The sequence below is a fragment of the Balaenoptera physalus genome, assembly GCF_965194825.1.
Source record: "Balaenoptera physalus genome assembly, chromosome: 14".
NCBI lineage: Eukaryota > Metazoa > Chordata > Mammalia > Artiodactyla > Balaenopteridae > Balaenoptera > Balaenoptera physalus.
Window position 1 is genome coordinate 82870279 of NC_138893.1, and position 19245 is coordinate 82889523.

General features: G+C 35.9%; 1 protein-coding gene and 1 pseudogene across 10 annotated transcripts in view; one reads left to right on the plus strand and one right to left on the minus strand.

Moving 5' to 3' along the window:
• Window positions 1-19245, minus strand: part of ADK (adenosine kinase) — a 496766-nt gene that overhangs the window by 287385 nt on the left and 190136 nt on the right. For all 9 annotated transcript variants that reach the window (XR_014253411.1, XM_082424930.1, XM_082424929.1 and 6 more), the window contains one exon: window positions 17670-17748. Coding sequence is in view for 8 of the 9 variants with exons in the window: in XM_082424930.1 (XP_082281056.1) it covers window positions 17670-17748 (79 nt within the window). In the remaining variant the exon portion in view is untranslated. The remainder of the gene's footprint in view (window positions 1-17669; window positions 17749-19245) is intronic.
• On the plus strand, window positions 785-1668 carry LOC309642863 (proteolipid protein 2 pseudogene; annotated as a pseudogene). The gene has a single exon. The product of its transcript is annotated as a proteolipid protein 2 pseudogene (transcript).

Here is a 19245-nt window from a genome sequence, read left to right on the forward strand (position 1 = left end):
TAAATCTTTAAGTTTGGGGAAGGGAAAATGACCTACTCTAAATAATTTAAAGTACTGCTCTATATACTTAGACTTTCACCATTTCAGACAAATGACACATTTATATAAATGCTTCACAGAGATATTACTTTTTAGTTCCCCGGTATTTTTAGATAAATCACATGGTTCAAATATTACTTTCCTAGGTGAGTTGTATTAGTCTACCTGATGAACATTTCATTCAATTTTTAATATAAGAGAAGGTGACGGGAATTCCCTGGTGGTGCAGTGGTTAAGCATCCACCTGCCAATGCAGAGGACAGAGGTTCGAGCCCTGGTCAGGGAAGATCCCACATGCTGTGGAGCAACTAAGCCCATGCGCCACAACTACTGAGCCTGCGCTCTAGAACCCCCAAGCCACAAGTACTCAGCCCGTGTGCCACAACTACTGAAGCCCGTGCACCTAGAGCCCATGCTCCGCAACGAAAAGCCACCGCAACGAGAAACCCGCACGCCACAACTAGAGAAAGCCTGTGCAAAGCAACAAAGACCCAACGCAGCCAAAAATAAATAAATTTATTTTAAAAAAAAGAGAGAGAGAAGGTGACAACTGTTACATAAAGCACGAATCTCTAGTGGTCCATAAATATGAATAATTACTATTCTGAACATAACTGAAAGTAATCTGATCTAATGAAACATATTATTTAATTGTGCATATTTGCATAAATTATATGCCATCTTCATAAAGGACTATAACTGGTATTGCTTTCATAAAATCAAACCTCTCCCTTTGCCCTGGGGCCCCCTTCCCGGTCAGATGGCGGGCAAGATGGCTGGGTGTGCACCATCCTCGAACCCACAAGCAAGCAGATCCTCCGAGCCTCTCAGGACTCCAGTCCACGCCATGGCGGATTCCGAGCGCCTCTCGGCCCCCGGCTGCTGGGCCGCCTGCTCCAACTTCTCACGCACCCGACAGGGAATTCTCCTGTTTGCTGAAATTATATTGTGCCTGGTGATTCTGATCTGCTTCGGTGCCTTGACATCAGGATACTCCTCCTTGTCAGTGACAGAGATGATCTTTGCTACTCTCTTCTTTGTCGTCTACATGTGTGACCTGCACACCAAGATACAGATCATCAGCTGGCCTTGGAGTGATTTCTTCCGAACCCTCGTAGCGGTCATCCTCTACCTGATCACCTCCATTGTTGTGCTTGTTGAGAGAGGAAACCACTCCAAAATCGTCGCAGGGGTACTGGGCCTAATCCCTGCATGCCTCTTTGGCTATGATGCCTACATTACCTTCCCCTTGCAGCAGCAAAGACATACAGCAGCCCCTACTGACCCTGCAGATGGCCCAACGTAGGTGAACTCCCTTCATTTCTCTCAGCAACCTGCAAATAACACCGCCATCAAAATAATTCCTCCCAGCTCACAACTGAGGTAAAAGTGCCTTTATCAAGAAAATTTGTCTTCCAGACTGCCAATCAACTCCTCTGGTTATGGCCACCTTTATGGGTGTGCCTAGGTTCCCCTTCCTTCTGCAGTATCCAAACGGAGACACCAGTTCTGCCTCGACAATGCCCCCACCTAAGCCACAAAATGACGGAAGAGGGTGCCTCAGATTTCAAGACTCCAGGCCCCAGGTTGTAACCCATTCCAAACAACCTCCTCAGTGTCCGTGTGTGTGTGTGTGTGTGTGTGGGTGGGGGTGGGGGAAGGGGGCTCTGTGGAGGAATAAATAAATAATAAGCAGATTATTAGGGGGAAAAAAAAATCAAATCTCTCTAAGTTTCTTATTTTGCCAGATCTCAAATTTTTAAATCCTCAAAATTTTCAGTTTTCTGTTACATGTTGTTAAATCACTTCTAAATACACAAACAGTAAACAGCAAAGTTCTTCAAGTTAACTAGACACCACATGCAATCAACCTGCTACGCCTACCAAGAACAGAGCTTCTCAATGGTGAGCTAACTTTCACCCATCCATCCAATCTTCTTCTCCCTTATGTGAAAAGCCCACTGCATAGCCGTTAATTTTCACGTAGAGATTTTGTGAAAGAAGGAAATTATAGCTGTCATGATGGGATGGACAGCAATTACTACCAAGTGAGGTCTATGAAAATGAGGCCAAGGACTGTATCACTGCATACTGGATTCTAAACTCTTTACATGGGAGGGATCCAGGTAGGACAGTAGAATGAGATAAGGCTCCTTAGGTCAATTCTTCATTTTACCTCACAAACTCCGTGTATACATGCATACATATTTATCTTTAGGGCCAAACATACACATAGTTTAATTTCAAAAAGAGAAAATATACCTCATCCTATTTACTTTGCACTTATTTCAAATTTCATTAACAGAAGATCAGGCCTTTCATTTCCTAATAATATAAATATTAAACAGGTACATATTTAAATAACTTTATAAATCAATGTGAATACATGCTCCTGAAAATGCCGAAGATGGAATAAGAATATTGACTGGTACAGAAATAAAATTAGAAAATAGGAAGTTACTGGCTCTTAATGGATGGCAACAATGCCTCTGAGGAGGAAAACAAAAGACAAGAAGTAGGGAATAGGGGTTCTCAGTATTTGGTCACCTATAAGCAGCAATGCACAGGATAGTACCTAGGAAGCCAGCATTTTGGCTCACTTTCTTAGAGTTAAAGATGACTAGCAGGCAAATTAGTAGAACCTGGAAAGTAATATCACAGATTCTCAATTTGACAATTCATTATTATAGATTCCAAAAGTTGATAGTGAACTACAATACGCAGACTATATCTATGAAGAATGAAGAGCAATTTCCTAAGATTTAAGACAGATGCCTGATTCATTTACAAATTCAAAATTTTTATCAATAAGCTGTTATATTCAAGAGCCTATTCATAAAGTACTGTTACAATAAAAACTATCTTAAACATTTTCTTTTACATAATTTGAATTTCTTCCAGTGGAATCAAGAACATTTTGCAATAATACTCAACTTAAAATTTAAAAAAACCATTATTTTCCTATACGCTTTGTCTTGGATATTATCAACTAAATTCAGGGTTTAATGGGGAACCTTAGATGATTAGCAAATGCTTTAAAATTCCTTATTTATATAGCACAAAATGTACTGTTAAGCAAAATTCAAACCTTTGATTTAAGCCTCAGAAGTTAGCTAAATTGTTCATTGTTCCAAGTAACAATCACAATGTTATTTTATTCAGTATGGTGAATATCTTATGAGAGCATGTATTAAAAAGAATGTAAACATCTTGAATACCAACTTATAGAAAGGTATTCATTAGGGTCCCACATTTTACTTTATCATATCTATTATTTATGTGACAAATCACCATTGTATTACATTACACGTGTGAGTCCTTCAAATCAGAGATAGTTATATAACTAACTGTATATATAAGCACAGATTTTTAGGACACTATTGAAATGACTGCTTTTACAGAATAAATATAAACTTTTACAACTCCATGAAATAACACCAAAAATCAAACCCAACTAAAATAATAATAGTTTAACAGCACAGCTAAGCTTTTTTGATTATTTACCATGTGCCATGAACCTTCCTAGGTAATTTATGTGTATTACCACATTTAGTTCTCTTAATAAACTACAAGGTTACAGTGTTTTGAGTTATCATCTCATTTTACTTGTGAAGAAACTACTGCTCAAAGAGTTGACGGCCACTCAGTATGAAAGAGAAGAACCAGGTCTAGAATCCAGATCTTTGCCTCCAAAGATTATACTCTTCATTATAAACTTTGTTTATAAATTGCTGTCAAAATATACCAACGCATGACATTAAAAGAAAAAAATTCAATAATTAGATTAAAATAAATACCTATGCTCGTATAGAAATTATGCTTTTGCCCTGTCAAAACACTAAATAAAATTAATACAAACCAGAGAATCGAGCAGTAAAGAAAAATACAACTTTCTCATATAGGGTTATATCTATTAATCACTTCAATCACTCAAAATGTATTCACTGAAAGTCTTCCAAGTCACAAAGATTATTGGAGATGTTGAGGACACACAGTAGGGAACAAAACAAAGTGCCTGCCCTCATGATGCTTATATTTTAATGAATACAAAACTAATAAAAGAAGGAAAAATATTAAGATAATAAATTATAGCAATAGGCTAAAAAGGGAAAACAATTATGTTACCAACTCAACAACTATTCTTAATAAAATCTGTGAAAATACAAGGATTAGAATTATTCTTCCCTATCATGAAGCATATATCTTTGAGCTATTTCATGAGTTTGTAAATTGTATATTACTTACAGCAATAATTATTGCCTATAAAAAAAAAATCAGAAAATAAAATCTGTCCTGTAGAGACACAAATGAAATCTGCCACCCCACCGAAGTCAGTTTTGTAATATTTATAGATTGATTTCATGGACCACACATATCTCCAGTCTTTGAATTCCCCTTTAAATAAATTGCAACATCTTACCTGTACACTAATTAGAGTTAAATAAAATTGTTGACATGTGTTCCTTTCATATCTGAGAGTCCCATTTTCCCTTTTAAGAATGTTAGCCTATAAAAGTACTATCATTATTCCCATTTTACAGAAGAAGAAACTGAAACTTGAAAAGAGGTTAGGTGACTTGGGACTTCCCTGGTTGCACAGTGGTTAAGAATCCGCCTGCCAATGCAGGGGACATGGGTTTGACCCCTGGTCCGTGAAGATCCCACATGTCGTGGAGTAACTAACCCGTGCGCCACAACTACTGAGGCTGCGTGCCACAACTACTGAGCACACGCACCACAACTACCGAAGCCCGCACGCTCTACGGCCCACGTACCGCAACTACTGAGCCCGCGTGCTGCCAACTACTGAAGCCCGCGTGCGTAGAGCCTGTGCTCTGCAACAGGAGAAGCCACTGCAATGAGAAGCACACCGCAACGAAGAGTAGCCCCAGCTCACTGCAACTAGAGAAAGCCTGAGCTTAGCAAAGTAGACCCAACGCAGCCAAAAATAAATTTTTTAAAACAAATAAATAAATAAATAAAATATAAATAATAAATAAATAAAACATATTATTAAAGGAAAAAAAGGTTAGGTGACTTGACCAAGTTTGTACTTGCCCAGCTTTGCTTATTGCACAGCACATTCCCTAAGCCACTACACTGTGCTAAGCTAAAATTTAGACTATTTTTTTACTTTCTCTCAAGTATCTTAATGCCAGAAGTACCAAAGAAAACAGAAATACTCTAGAAAAGCTTGTCTTAAAAAACATGGCAGTTGACAGTACCACTATGTAATTTAAATGGCAAACACCATATTCATTGCCCAACCAACCAAACAAATGATACATTTTTCTCTCCCAGAAGAGATTTGACTTTATTTTTCAGTTCAAATAAATATATTAACAAGACATTTATTTTTAAAAGTTCCTGAAATCTAATTACAAAATAGAATGAAAAGGAATGGAATCAAGGCAAGAATTTTATCCCCTGAATGAAATAAGATCCTGCAACTTGTGGTTTTCCTTACTGAAGCACTTGTTGCTTTGCTCTTAGGCAGGAGAGACAATCTCAAACTGTACCCGTGTTTAATGTCATACTGCAGGACAATGCACCACATTAAGGTTCATAAGTGTAAAAGGTATGTTTTCTTTCATAAAGTGGATAGTTTATGATGTGTAGGTGTAGATTTATACTATACAATCTCAAAGCACACCTTAACTACTGAGACAAAACTAAAAGCATGTTTTACTAACAGTGGCAAAAGAATCCCTTAACACAAGACATAAAATAAGGCTTAAGGACAAAAAGCAGAAAGAAAAGAAGAAGGAAAGAGAAAAGAGGAGGGGGAGATAAGGAAGGAAGAGAGAAAATATAGGTTTTGCTTTACATTAAAGAATCTGACTTAACATAGAAGGATATCACAAACACATTAAAAATATCCTTCAGGAAAACAAAACACTCCTTTCTTCACCTTAGTTTAGCTACTAAAATCTCTCACAGCCTTATTCAACAAAGAAAAAGATTACCAAAGAAGGGAGGTGTTAATTTATACTTAAATTTTTCAATTGCAAGGAGAAATTCACAATTTTAATACTCAACTTTATTTTGTAAGACCTAAGTTACTTAAAATTATTCATTAATCTTAAAATTGGCACTAAAAGGAACCTCCTCTTTAGTGACATAAAGGTTTGGCAAGACTCTGTGTTGTATCACCGTCTGCCACATCCTGCTCTGATATTTATAAATGTAGTTGTGCTATTGACAGTTCTGCAACTGCTCCAGGTGTAAGGCATTAGAAGGGAGAATTCTCTTTGATCACTCCAATGTCGTTTCTTCTCTTTAGATCTAAGCAGTCTGCACTGTTCCCAGATTCCGAGATATATCTACTAAAATGCCTTTTAATCTCTATATAGTTTTTTCAGGTGAAATAGGTCATAAAAAGAGATAATCAGAATAATATTTATTCGTACAGGAAAGCCACACAGATTAAATGTTTTTTTTTTTTAAAAAAGGTCTAAAAAAGAAAACATGAGGCTCTCAATTTTCATCAATTTTCATTTCTAAATACTATGACTTAATTGGAAATGCTACATGGTTCTTAAAATATCAACTTCACAATTCTGGGTTGAACATGTTTCTATTCATTCAAACATAATTGTATAAACTTTATAAAAAATGTTTTTAGGTACTCAATATACAAAGAGTTTGGGAAAACTTTAAAACACAATTCTGAAAACTGGTTCATTACATGATGTTTGTATGAAAAAAACAATTAAAGCACCCCTCCCCCCTCCACACACCCCAGCAGCCATCCTGTATAAAACGTAAAAATACTGGCACAAGACAGTTCTCTCAAAATTTCATTAAAAACAAAACAAAACAAAACAAAACAAAAGCTTGGTTAAAATTTCACTAGAAGTTAAACATAGAGGCTTATCTAACTGTGAGAGAGATGAGAAAAAGAAAGATTGAAAAGTCAATAATGAGAGAACCAGGTGAGGAATTAGAAGTAAGGATATAAGAATTCAAGTGACCAAGAGAAACATTTAATACTTATGTGAAGAAAAGAATCAAATCTATTACTGATGGATTTATATAAATGATTAAGGAAGAAAATTTGTAATTAGGAACATATTTTACTTCCTGAAGAAAAATGGAGGAGAGAGGGCTATTGGGCAAGGAACATATACACATTTAGTAGTTTTCAATAAATGATTTCAATTACAGCAAAGAAAGAAGTACTATTTTATCCCTAAGATCTTTGCTTTAAATGAGAAAGAAAAATCTACTTTATTTAGAAAAAATGGCAATTATTAAAGTAATAAGAAAATGATTACTCTTTATTATTGAATAGCAAATCATAAAAATCCATATAGCCTCAACACTTTGGGGGATGAGAGGAAGAAGAAATAATTGATTCCAACGACGATCTACTTATACTTCAGGTAACAGACTAAGAAGGCACTTAAAATATTTGATTAGATGCCCAGAACATATGCAAAAATGACTAATTTTTAACAGGTATAGAACATTAGAAAGATCAGTAAATCAATCTGCAGGAAGCTTAATAATGAACTTATATAACTTAAAACAATACAGGAATACCACATGTAGCTGCTCATGAGGCTTCTGAAAAACACGAGTCAGAAAAAAGCATATACTGCCATGGAGCAAAAAGATATCCAAACACCAAAAAAACTGCTGTCCCTCAGAAGCATGAAGGAAAGAGTTGGTTTAATTAGAACTGTATTAAAAATGATGGCTACTTGATTCTCTCTGACAACCTCCAATTCTTCCCAAATTGAAGCAGACTGTAAAAACTGGAGAGAGTATGTGAAATGCTACTCAAATCTAAGATATATGGACAAGTCAAAACTGAAGTCCATTAAGGAAGAGAGAGAAATCTCCAGTAAGGAGAGCAATCAGAAGTTTCCAGTTAGAACACCTGGGTTCTAATTCTGATCTGCTTAGTTACCAACCATGGCATTTTTATCTATCTTATATAATCAGAATCCTGTTCATTAAAATGAGATCACATCTTTTTTCCTATCTCATAGGCTGTTATGAGGCTCTGAAGGTTGAGAGAGCATACAATAGTATAAAATAAAGATTGCAAAGAGGTAATACAAATAAGTTAAGTACGGTTTTTTTTTTTTAAATATTTATTTATTTATTTATTTTTTTTTGGCTGTGTTGGGTCTTCGTTGCTGTGCGCGGACTTTCTCTAGTTGCGGCAAGCGGGGGCCACTCTTCATTGCGGTGCGCGGGCTTCTCATTGCAGTGGCCTCTCCTGTTGCAGAGCACAGGCTCTAGGCGCGCGGGCCCCAGCAGTTGTGGCACGTGGGCTCAGCAGTTGTGGCTCACGGGCTCTAGAGCGCAGGCTCAGTAGTTATGGCATACAGGCCTAGCTGCTCTGTGGCATGTGGGATCTTCCCGGACCAGGGACCGAACCTGTATCCCCTGCATTGGCAGGCAGACTCCCATCCACTGCACCACCAGGGAAGCCCAAGTAGGTAAGGTTTATGAAAACCAATAGCCCAGCATAAGAACAGAAAACAATAGGCCACTGGCCTTAAAACAGAGTGACCAACTTTTTAGAATCCCAACACAGGAACAAATATAACAGACCAAAAAATACATATATAATGATAATTATGGAACAACTTGATGGAGTATGTAGCTCCAAACTCTTTCCAGAGAAGCATTAAAACAAAAATAAACAAACAAAACCCTATCAAGTACACCAACATATGTACTGTAGGTACTGCAGAAGAGAGAAAGGAGCAGAAAAAAATATTTGAAGACATATGGCCAAAAAATTCCCAAATTGATGAAATACATGAAACTACACATCCAAGAAGCTCAATGAACTCCAAGGAGAATAAACCCAAAAAGATTCACACCAAGACTTGACTAAATTATCAAAAGATAAAGAATCTTAAAAGCTGAGAGAAGCAATTTGTCAAGAATAAGGGGTCCTCGATAATATTAATAATATTTCTAGAGCTTCCCTGGTGGCGCAGTGGTTAAGAATTTGCCTGCCAATGCAGGGGACATGGGTTCAAGTCCTGGTCCGGGAAGATCCCACATGCGACGGAGCAACTAAGCCCGTGCACCACAACTACTGAAGCCCGCGTGCCACAACTACCGAAGCCCATGTGCCTAGAGCCCGTGTTCCGCAATGAGAAGCCACCACAGTGAGAAGCCCCCGCACCGCAATGAACAGTAGCCCCCACTCGTTGCAACTAGAGAAAGCCCGTGCACAGCAACGAAGACCCAATGTAGCCAAAAATAATAAATAAATAAATAAATAAATAAGCAAGCAAGCAAGCAAGCAAGCAAGCTGATTTCTCATCAGAAACCATGGAAGCCAGAAGGCAACGCTATGACATATTTCAAGTAATAAAAGAACTATCAACCAAGAATTCTACATCTGGCAAAACTATCCTTTAAGAGTAAAGGATAGGGAGTTCCCTGGTGGCCTAGTGGTTAGGATTTCGGGCTTTCACTGCTGTGGCCCAGGTTCAATCCCTGGTTGGGGACCTGAGATCCCACAAGTTGTGCAGCACAGCGAATACATAAATAAATAAGAATAAAGGATAAATTAAGACATTCCCAGATAAACACAAAAGCTTAAGGAGGTTGTTAATAGTAACCTGCCCTACAAGAAATGCTAAAAGGAGTCCTACAGACTGAAATGAAAGGACACTAGACAGTAACCTAAAAACATAACAAGAAATAAAGAACAATGATGAAGGTAACTACATAGGAAAATATAAAAGCCAGTATTGTATATATGTGCTACATCTTCTTTATCCATTCATCTGTTGATGGGACACTTAGGTTGCTTCCATGTCCTGGTTATTGTAAACAGAGCTGCAATGAACATATTGGTACATGACTCTTTTTGAATTATGGTTTTCTCAGGGTATATGCCCAGTAGTGGGATTGCTGGGTCATATGGTAGTTCTATTTTTAGTTTTTTAAGGAACCTCCATACTGTTCTCCATAGTGGCTGAACAGAGTGAAGTAAGTCAGAAAGAGAAAAACAAATACCGTATGCTAACACATATATATGGAATCTTAAAAAAAAAAAAAAAAAAAAGGTCATGAAGAACCTAGAGGCAAGATGGGAATAAAGACACAGACCTACTAGAGAATGGACTTGAGGATATGGGGAGGAGGAAGGGTAAGCTGGGACAAAGTCAGAGAGTGGCATGGGCATATATACACTACCAAACGTAAAATAGATAGCTAGTGGGAAGCAGCCGCATAGCACAGGGAGATCAGCTCAGTGCTTTGTGACCACCTAGAGGGGTGGGATAGGGAGGGTGGGAGATGCAAGAGGGAAGAGATACGGGGACATATGTATATGTGTAACTGATTCATTTTGTTATAAAGCAGAAACTAACACACCATTGTAAAGCAATTATACTCCAATAAAGATGTTAAAAAAAAACAAAAACAAAAACTTGATGTGCCTTTAAAATGGCCAAGTGGTCCCTGAAGAAGAAAATAAATGAAGAATTCTAAGGCAAAAAACAAAAAAAGCCAGTATTACCACACTTTTGGTCTGCAACTCCTCTTTTATTCCTAGAGAATTTAAAAGGTAAAATGAATTATACAATAATTATAAATCCGTGTTAATGAGCACACAATGTATAAAGATATAATCAGGGACAACAACAATATAAAGGGGGAGGATGGAGATATAAAGGGGCACAGTGTTTATGCCACTGAAACTAAGTTGGTACTATTCAAACTAGATTGTTATAAGTTTAGAATGTTAATTGTAATCCTCAAATTAACCAAGAAAATAACTAAAACACATACAAAAAAGTAAAGAAGATGGGAATCAAAATGGTATACTACCAAAAATAAAAAATATAAACAAATGAGTACTTGTCATGGACTAACTGTGTCCTCCCAAAATTCGTATGTTGAAGCCCTAACCTCCAAGATTTCAGAATGCAACTATATTTGGAGATTGGAGCTTTAAAGGAGTCATTAAGTTAAAATGAGGCATTTATGTTAGGCCTTAATCCAATCTGACTGGTGTCTTTATAAGAATTAATAGGAACACACAGAGAGACACGAAGGGTATGCACAGAAGGACAAATATTTGAAGAAGCAGCAAGAGAAGAAAGGACCCTGAAGAAACCAAAGTAGCCAACACCTTGATCTTAGACTTCTAAGCTTCCTTGATCGGTGAGAAAATTAATTTCCCTTGTTTAAGCCACCCAGTCCATGGTTATTATGGCAGCCTGAGCAAACCTAGACAGTACTTAATTGAAATTATGTACTATTCTGTATTATTTCCTTTTCTGTTACATAAGTGCTATTATTTAAATGAAACAATATGAATAATTAACAAGTGGCAATTAGTAATAATTAAAAGAAGGACTAACTAAACAGTATATGTATGGGAAAATATAACTACCATTTCTTTTGTCTAAATAAATATAGCAACTTATTTTAACTTTTTTAAACTATTACGTATTTAAATTTCTATAGGCCATATTGTATGTTCTTAATGTACATAAATATAAGATTTTTAAAAAGAAGAGTAAGTACAGTTGGATTAAACAGATGTTACCAAAATTTAGAAAAAAATAACAATGACGTGTTCCTTTTTGTCCCATGAAATAAAAGAATATTTTAACTCTGTGTGTTTCCTTTCCAATAATACTTCTCTGAACTGATTAAAACCATAGGACACCTTCTTTAATGTGTGGTAAAACTGAATATAGTTTAAAGTAAATTTCACTTTGACTTATGGCTCTGCTGTTATCTCCACATTCTTGGTGTCAGTCCAACGTGATGACATCAAGCTAAATATTCTTTCAACAAAAGCATTTGAGCGTGGAATACTTAGGATTTTATTTACTAGCAATAGCAGGCATTTAGATATACAAGAATTAGTTTCTAGCTCTACAAAATATTCATCTACCTTGAATCTATCTAAATGCTTGTTTTGGTATTCCAACTGCTTATTCAATCATGTCCTTTGCATTTATAGATTCATTACATATACTATCCATGCCTAAAATGAACATTATTTCAAAACACTCCAAACTACAATGGTGATTGCAATTTCTGTTATCAAAGTTGGATTCCAAGTAACTTACAGTTTTAGTTAAGACACTGAGAAAGCCCTATTTAAGTTGGCTGCCCTTCTATAGTGAACTTTTCCCCCTCTTGAGATATAAAGCAGTCATATTACACAAAAATGAGTCATTTGTTTGTTGTATGAGTTTTTCCTAGCCTCCTTATGGCCTCTTCAAATATCATCAAACACTTTTGGAGAAATGGCATATAAATTTTTGTTTTACTGTAATCTTTCTCTGCATTCTCATCTTCAATGTATTGCCACATTAGATAAGGACATTCTTCTTGTCTCACATTCTAAAAATATTATACTGCAGGACATATTTTCTAGGTCCAGCAACAATTATAGCCATCTTTTAGGCACATGTCCAAAGAGGCCATCTCCTTCCATTTTTTTTAAGTCAAAAATCACATTAAGTGCATCTGTACTTTTAAAAAAAAACAGAAAAGTGACCAAAAACGTTCACTATGAAAGCATCAATATCATAGGTAAGCAAATCACATCCCTTTTTTTAGCAGTGTTGTATACAAGGTGTGCAGGATATTTAGAAGATAAAATCTTTATTTTCATTAATAAGTTTACACTGAATAGAATTTGTCAAAATTTAAATTTGCACTGTCAAATATGTAGGTGAGAAAAGTCTAGAAATTATATTTGGACATGATATCAACAATACTGTTTTATGTTGCCTGTGGTTTCATTAAAATCTTCAAAAACATGTTTTAACAAATTATCTAAGAGCTTGTGGGAAGATTTTCTTGTTGACATGATTTGTCACATCACTTGATATATCAAAGTATGATTGTTGGTAAGATCTTACAGAATGAGCTCTACATTGTCAATGTTAACCTTTACTCTTCATATGACTTCCACTTCTTCTTTCACAGAGGTGATGATGATTTTTGCCAAGTAACATTCTCTTTCAATGTTTCAGCATATTTTTCCATAGCTACCATGAGAGTTATTGTTGTTAAACTACCGAACAAGGAAAAATCGATCTAAACCTAACCTAGTGTGATGTGGGGAAATTATCTTAAAGCCCTGGTAGACTCCAAGTATCAATACATACATAAGCAAACTATCCCAGAGGACACAGAACGGAAAGGGCCTACCAACCAAATTAAGATGCTTAAATCACAGATGTATCCATTTAAAACACACAAGAAGCAAGGGAGAGAGTTGGAGTAAGTTAACACACAGGGTGCAAACAAGTATAAGGACCACACTGCTTGAATGTTCAAACATCATCTGCTTTTCACCTCATCTGCCTTCCCTGATGATGATGGTATCATTATGAGAACAGGGCCACAGTTTGAGCAAGGGGGCCACAGACAGGAGTCCCTGGGAGATATTAAAAATCAGGAACACTTTGGAAAAGAGCCTGAACAGTCATGGCTTTATTTGCCTTTCCTGGGTTATATGCATGTGGAGGTTAGAATGAGAACATAGTAAGTTTCACTAATGAGTGATCTTTGGAGAGGTGAGCCTAGTGGTATATGATCATAATACGGTCTTTCCATCTCTTTGTATGTATCAGTAATACTCTTGTTTGTTACAACACAGTTTTTCTTTATTCTGTCTTTAGCCCTCTTACAGGTTACAAACGTACTTGCTATTTATATTTAACAAATTGTATCAACTTTGCCTGTTTCCCAAGCTACTTGTTTATTTACTATATCTATACTTAAAATATCCTATGAGTTTTGCCTCAATCTTAAAAGCTACCAGGTTACTATCTATGAATTTCATCTATCTTGTTATCCTTCTTGTCTTTACAGAAGAACTGAATTATTTTCAAAATACCTGTAACAAAAAACACATATTACAGATGGCACATGCTAACAAAAAACATATAGAATTAAGTGGTTTATGGGGACTTCCCTGGCAGTCCAGCGGTTAAGAGTTTGCCTTCCAATGCAGGGGGTACAGATTCGATCCCTGGTCTGGGAGCTAAGATCCCACATGCCTCACGGCCAATAAACCAAAACATAAAACAGAAGCAATACTGTAACCAATTCAGTAAAAACTTTTAAAATGGTCCACATCAAAAAAAAAAAAAATCTTAAAAAAAATGGTTTATGAATACTTCAGTGATGATTGAATTCTTACTCTTATTCTTGGCCTTAATTTTAGATCTACAGTTCACAGCATCTAGCATACATTCAGTTAGTGTAGCTACACTGAACTGGTATTTGTTGTCCAGTATTTGCTTCTTCAGTAACCTAGAGTGATGGAGAAAATGGAAGACTGTAATCCAGTTTTTCTCAGAGGTGAAGGAGACACAAATGAATAAGAAAAGAACACAAAAGCCCAAAATCAACCAATCAAGTGCATTAACAGAAAACAAAAACCAGAACCTTCCCGGATGGGCTGTCCCTGGCGAGACTTTTTAAACAGCATAAAGCTCAACCTCATTCATCACCACAATAGATTCAAGCAAGATTATATCAAGATTGTTCACTCTAAGGCTCTAAATATTTTATCACATTTTACTTAAAATTTAGATGGCATAGCTTATGTTACCAGCTACTACGTAGCACAATGACTAGCACATAGCAGATGCCCAATAAATATCTGCTTTATGTACAAAGGAATCAGTTCTTCCTATTAATGACTGCCAAGGAAAATCTGAAGAATTCTCCTTCTAAAGAAAAGTACTTCTAAAGGAATGTTTTTCAAAACTCTGTGGTTACCCTAGTCATAAATTATAACTGGGCAATTATGTAGTTGAATCATCAATCAGATGGAAAGGAAAAGCCCTCTCAAAATAGTAGGGGAACTAAAAACCCAAACAAGATGTTCAACTGAAGACTAGATTGAAATAAGTATTTTTAAGTGAATGAGAGCCAAAAATCTGGTTGTTCTGTCCATGAATGGGTAAATTTACATTCTGTTAAGATGAAGAAAATTCAGAAAAATGGGGGGGAAAAAGCCCTTTCCAAACTTTCCAAACTTTCTTTTGAAAAGTAGGATAGGGACTTCCCTGGTGGTGCAGTGGTTAAGAGTTTGCCTGCCAATGCAGGGGACACCAGTTCGAGCCCTGGTTGGGGAAGATCCTACATGCCACGGAGCAACTAAGTCCGTGCACCACAACTGCTGAGCCGGCACTCTAGAGCCCACGAGCCACAATTGCTGAGCCCATGTGCCACAACTACTGAAGCCCGTATGCCTAGAGTCTGTGCTCTGCAACAAGAGAAGCCACTGCAATGAGAAGCCCGCGCACTGCAATGAAGAGTAGCCCCCGCTCACCGCAACTAGAGAAAGCCCATGCGCCGCAACTGGAGAAAGCCTGCGCACAGCAACAAAGACCAACACAGGCAAACAAATTTAATTAATTAATTAATTAATTAAAACAAAAAGAAGCATAATTTTTTTAAGCATTCATTATCTCATAAATCCTTACAACTTCCACCTGCAATAAGCATTAACCTCCATTCACAGGTGAAAGGCCCATAAAAGTTGCTCATGCTTTCATAGCCAATAAAGTGACAAAGCTTGAACTCAAACCCCGTTCTAATGTACTCCCACAGCCCCAAGAGCAAGCCCATGGTTTTGACTTGTTATGTCGCCTCACTGATTATTGAATAAACAATGAAATCCGTAAGTTGAATCAAGTTGTTATCACTCCCTTTTGAAGCATTTCTAGAATCTACTTTTATTTTTTAAATGTAGTAAAACAGACATATACAAAATTTACCTTTTTAATCATTTTAAAGCATACAGTACATTCGCATTGTTGTACAACCATCACCACCTATTTATCTCTACAACTTTCTTCATCTTGTAAAAATGAAATGCTATGCCCATTAAGCAATAACTCTTCATTTTCCCTTCCCACAACTCCTGGCAACCACCATTCTACTTCCCATCTCTATGAATTTGACTAACCTAGGTACCTCATATAACTGGAATCATCATCATTAGTCCTTCTGTTACTGGGTTATTTCACTTAGTATATATGTTCAAGATTCACCCATACTGTAGTATGTGGTAGAATTTCCTTATTTTTTAAGGTTGAAAAATATACCATTGTGTGCATATACCACACTTTGTTTATCCATTCATTCACTGAAGGACATTTGGGTTGCTTCCACATTTTAGCTATTGTGAATATAATGCTGCTATGAACATGGGTTTACACGTATGTCTTCCACACCCTGCTTTCAATTCTTTTCGGTATATAATTTGTCTTAGTCTGCCCAGGCTGCCATAACAAAATATTATAGACTGGATGGCTTGAACAACAACAAAAATTTTTTTGGAGGCTGGAAAATCCAAGATTAAGATACAGTTGATTCGGTTCCTGGAGAACCAAATGCTCCCCCTACCACCCCACTCCCACATGAGGACACAGTGAGAAGGCAGTCATCTACAAGCCAGGAAGGAGGCCTCACCAGAAACCAAACCTGACAGCACCTTCATCTTAGATGGCACCAGCCTCCAAAACTGTAATAAAATACATTTCTGTTGTTGAAGCTAACCAGTCAGTGGTATTTTGTTACGGCAGCCTGAGAAAATTAATACAGAAGTAAACTGTCTTTTTTCCATTAACCTGAGCTCTCAAAGTGACCACCGGAATGTTAAACAAACAAACAAACAAAATCAGCTGACAAATACAAAGACCTCATCTCCTCAGGCCACTGCACACAATATTTTACAACCTACAATATTTTAATACTATGATTAAATTTGAGCTTTGGAAGTATGCAGGATAATTACAGTATATGTCTAAATCTAATAAAAGTTAGTTCAAAAAAACAGAAATTGTTCAACCTTTGTTTGTCAATTTTCCACTTCTCTGGCCCATAATTAAAATTCAATGGGGAAGCATTAATCAATAAAACAATCAAAATGACCTGAGTCCATCAGAGTTGACCTTTGACTGCAGTTAGTGGGATTTGGAGCTAGTTTACAAATCGTAGAGGTAAGAACCAGAAGTCTGTAAAGCTTTTTCATGTCCTTCATAATTGGAACTTTAAATAGAACACTAACACTCCCACTTAAAATTAGGTCACGCTGGTAACTTGTAGAGTATATGTCAAAATGAGTTTATCCAATTACCCTCTGGAAGACGTATATAGATATAGACACAGATACATAAATTTACACATACATACATACAACTATGTAGATATATAGGTATATACGTATTTATATATACAACAAGAAAACTTATAGTATCTTGTTGTAAGAATGTCCATTCTAAGTATTATATGAAATGTAGAAGCCATAAAGTTTAACTATATTAAAAAAAACTAAGAACTTTGGCAAAGTAAAAGACATGATAAGCAGAGTTAAAGTACAAATGACAAATAAGGAATACTTCCAATTTATAGAATAAAAAAGAATACTATCTATAAAATATGCAGAATTTCTACAAATCAGTAACATGAAATATAAAATAATAATCAAAGGATTCCACAAGAAATTAAGAAGAAATGTAAATGAATAATAAACATTCAAAACCAACAAAAATATTCTATAGCAACAAAATATAGATTGGAATAATTATGCACAATGACCAAAAGTCTAGAATCATTCTGAATCCATTTCTTTATCACCTTTAAAATAATTAACCAACCTGGGCCACTTTAATTGAATTCTGGGTAGAGCCACCAGCATGATATTCAACTTTGAATTTTTTTACAAGTTCATCAAACCTAAAAGGAAATCACAGTAGAAAAAAGTAAGTTAGCATTTGTCAGTTGTCACAATGCAAGTTTTTCTGATTAGAAGTTCGTTAAATCACATTTAGTGAAACTTTTGGAACTACATAATAATGTTGAATAAATGAATTAAAATGTTGTATAAAAAACAACTTTGCTAAATTTCCATACTTAAGAAATTCTTTCCACAAGTGTACAACTATAAGAATTTAAAATGTATAGGCTGACCAGAATTAGCCATTAAACTAAACAGAAGGTAAAAATAAAACTTTATAAATTATTATTTATAAGCAATGCATATCTTCCTATATTAAGTGTTGAACTCTAAAATCCTTACAAATGTATATTCTAATAAGTTCTAAAAGTTTTAGATATCATAAAGGCTATTGGTTTATAACTTAAAGAATTGGGAAATTACACTGGGTTGTATGATTCTAGGAAAGTTGCTTAGTGACACAATTTCTGTATCTGCCAAATATAGGGGCAGAGAGAGACAAACTAAACCTTTGATACTTCATTACTTTGGCATCTGATAAAAGCTAGAGAACGTCTCTCCAGGAAAATACATATACAAACTATACATAAAACTTTTCATACAAGATGATCCATATAAACCCGTAGAATTACACATACCCAGACAAAGGGCTATGGATACTGATTCTAATAAGTCTCAAATTACATAGCATTTAATAATCCAGATCACAAGTCAATATTCCCTACTACATGTCTCTAACATGTTAGACGCTGTGGGAGATAACCAAAGGGCATACGTATACATTTTAATTTCAAAGGATTTACAAGCTTTGGAGGGACAAAAGGATGAATACACATGAAAAAGAAAATTTTAAAATACCAAATTATCAACCAACAAAATGTATGCAACGTAGACAGCAAGTGCTACAGAAGATCAGTCAAAGAAGAGAGAGATTGGGATGTGAATAGAGTATTCAAAAACGATGCCAGTCTTGGAAAGTATTTTCAAAACTTTAAATTTTTAAGTATGGAAGTAGATCTTTTTACTCAAATGAAACATTTCACAGAACTTCAAAATATAAAAAGAGATAAATACAGAGATGGTTACATTAGGAGTAGGAAAAACACAGTTATTATACCCACTTCCATACTTCCAATTGCCTTCAGATCCCATCTATAAAACCCTGAGATGCCAATAAACACAATTAGCAAACCTGCCAAAATGCTGACAGCAGTTATTTGTATACCACTAATAATATTCACCTAATACTAACAGGAGAGAAAACAAAGCACATAGTCCCAGATGCAGATAGGTGGCTAGTTGTGGTAGTTTAGGAAATGTTCTCTTCTAATTACTTTCTGAACTATGTAACAGCTAAGAGTGATATTAGAGACTGGAGGAGAAAGGAAGAATGAATAGACAAAGTAAACATACAGTGATCAACTGCCATGTTCGTTTGAGGTCATTCCACTTTCAAAAGCCAATTTCTCCAAAAAGATATGTCCCCCCAGAACCTG